Below are 2,797 nucleotides of genomic sequence, written 5' to 3'. Positions count from 1 at the left end.
AAAGAGACTGAACATGTTGAAGGGAGTATTCAGAGAGACCCGAAAAGATGAAGAGATACAGTTAGCCCAATAAACAATATAAAACACAGCTTTGGAAAGTTACACAAAAAAATTACCTCCATATTATCGACTTGTCTCACCAATTCCTTATGCCTCTCAGATCCAGCACTTTCGATCATATTCTTGAAATTCTGAAAATAGAAGATGAAGGAACTGAGAGTGAAATTATGTCCCAACACTGGAAAGAGAGCTTGAGTAGGTAAAAGAAACTTTATGGGTGATGGCTACCCCAGCAGGGGCTTATGCAACACTTAAATCCCTCTTGAACTGTACTTTTAAGGGATTAAACGATGAATGATTCTGGTCCTGGCTTCTCTGAACTGGAGTGATTGTCATCCAGAGAAAATTCATTGGCCTTTTTTCTGTGTCATGCAAGGACTAAATCAGTCAAGAATACTACACCCCTCATGATGGAGTGATCACAGCTGACTTACTGCCCCTTGGCCAGGGGGCTGAACCCAATGATCTCGCAAGCTCCCTTCCAGCCCTAATGTCTATGAAATCTATGATAGGTTCAGCTTTGGGCAGCCTCAATTTGCTGGACCCTAGTTACAGTCTCATGCATAAGTGCTTTAGGTGTGCTCATTTTCCACTTGTACCTGCAGTTCGGGAAACCAAAGCCCTTTCAGGGGGCTCCAAACTTTTGAAAGTTTATAAACTCCTTGCACCCAGCAAGTTTTTAGATGAATGGGTCTGGACATACGAGTGGGTGGTTCAAACACAAGCCAAATTAGTATCTCCCTAGAAGGTTTTTCCCTTCTAGTGGTGTTCTAATTAGAAAAGAGTTGGTGGCCTCAATTTAGTCTCTCTTGGCCTGGTATTTACAGAACCACCAGCCCCAACACAATTGGTACTGAGCAGTAGTGCTCACCAAATATCAGGAAAAAAAAATTTCAAGTATATCATTTAATGGAAATAGTAAGATATGCCAATGCTATTTAATCTGCTCTATTAGCCTTCTGCTTCAAATGAAGGGCAAATCACTGAAAGTCACATCTAAGGCTCACTGAAATCAAGAAGAATCTTTCTGGGGGCTTCCATGGATTTTAAACCATGTTCTCATAGAACATAGAGATTATTTTTCCTCTCACACACAGCTATAGTCCATCCAAGAGGAAGCTAAGTTACACTGGCAAGCTAATAAGGGGAGGCTTGCATTACCAAGGCAACGCTACAATTGTAGTATTCTTTAGGAATTACATCCTGGCCTCATTAAGTCAATGGCAAAGCTCTCATTGATTTCAAAGGAATCGTCATCTCACCCTAAGGCTATCCAATCTGGCACTTTTAAACAGTTTGACTCAGGTTCCTTATTTAAAGAGAAAATGTGTGTGAAGACATCACATTTTTAGAAAGTTTTCCTCAAAGGGAAAAAATAATCAGTAGAAAGGCATTGAAGTTGCAGATTACTTGAGTTTAGCTATTTAAAAAAAACTTTTTATGAGCTATACTCACTTGGTGATTTAAGAGGTATTTGAGACAGACAGACCAATCATACATCCCAAGGCACTGTAACAATATCATAAGTTTTAATGGATTCACTATGAGATCTTCCATATTTACAAACTCATATTCAAAGAGCTTCTTGCAACGCAGGAATGTCAGCTCACGAAGTTTCTCTTGGGTTATATCTTCCCCATGGTGACGAGCAAAGAGTGGATCATTTTCCAAAGTAGAGAAGATTCCATTCTTGATAGGGGAAAAAAATGACAATAGAAATGTAAAACCAAAGCGGTGAAACAATTAAGGAATCATGTTCATTTTCCTCTGTGGCTCAGTTAGGCTTCCTGTCACAAGAGTAGTTTGCTCACAAAGTTTAATATACTAATAAAATCTAAAAAAACCAAAAGGTAGAACTTAAAAATTGAAATATACAAGAAAAATATATATAGAAATGTGTTACTACATGGAAAATGTGACTGCACTTTATGAGAGTTGCTGACTCATGAAGTGCTAAGTGGCTGCACCACTTTGAAAGATGTATCTGGCAATTTCTCAAAATTAAATCTCAAGTGCACTGGATAAGTCAACCTATCTGAGAAACACTTTTAAGTAGGGGTGCACCAATAAAGATGTTCTTGGCCAAAAACAATAGCCGATAATTAACCATCCATATTGGCCGATACCAATCTGACAGCTGATTTACAGGAATGCAGCCCAGCAGCGTGGAAAGCAGCGCCCTGCTGGTAAGTCAGGGGGAGGGGGAGGGGGCATGGTGGAGGCAAAAGTTATGGGGGTTGCAGATTGAGGCCCCCCACGATGAGGGAGGGAGTGGGGCAGGGGCAGGTGCTGCCCTGGCGGGGGTGCTGGGCCAGGCTGCACTCAGGGCAGGCAGGGCAGGGCAGGTTCAGCTGCATGGGACAGAGGGGGGGATGCTGGGAAGGGTGGCTATGGGGAATTTTGGGGTGGCCACAGCCTCCCAAACCCACCCCGTTCAGGGCACTTGCTCTGCTGCTTTTCCTTTGGGAGACCCCTGCTGTGGGGTGGGCAGTGGAGCCAGTGCAGGGCTCTCCAGGGAAAAGCAGCTGAGTGCCCTGAGCAGGGATTGTGCTAGGGAGGGTTGGGGGGTTATGGTCACCCTAAAATTCCCTGTAGCCCCCTTGTAAACACCCTTCCCAGTGCTGTTGTCACCTGCACCGAGCTGCTGAGCCTGCCCCTCCCCGAGTGAAGCCCCAGCCCAGCCCCCACTGCTGGGAAGAGGCTAGAGGCGGCCCTGGGCCCCAGGCCGCAGGGTGGC

General features: G+C 44.3%; 1 protein-coding gene across 5 annotated transcripts in view; it reads right to left on the bottom strand.

Annotated features, from left to right (window-relative positions):
* ACOX3 (acyl-CoA oxidase 3, pristanoyl) overlaps positions 1-2,797 on the bottom strand; it is a 79,261-nt gene that overhangs the window by 65,354 nt on the left and 11,110 nt on the right. For all 5 annotated transcript variants that reach the window (XM_006017011.3, XM_025195192.1, XM_025195195.1 and 2 more), the window contains exons 3-4: positions 1,516-1,749; positions 117-191 (exon numbers count right to left, since the gene is read on the bottom strand). In XM_006017011.3, coding sequence (XP_006017073.1) covers positions 117-191; positions 1,516-1,749 — 309 coding nt within the window. The remainder of the gene's footprint in view (positions 1-116; positions 192-1,515; positions 1,750-2,797) is intronic.

The sequence above is a fragment of the Alligator sinensis genome, unplaced genomic scaffold, assembly GCF_000455745.1.
Source record: "Alligator sinensis unplaced genomic scaffold, ASM45574v1 scaffold421_1, whole genome shotgun sequence".
Taxonomy (NCBI): domain Eukaryota; kingdom Metazoa; phylum Chordata; order Crocodylia; family Alligatoridae; genus Alligator; species Alligator sinensis.
This window is presented reverse-complemented; position numbering and strand designations above follow the sequence as displayed.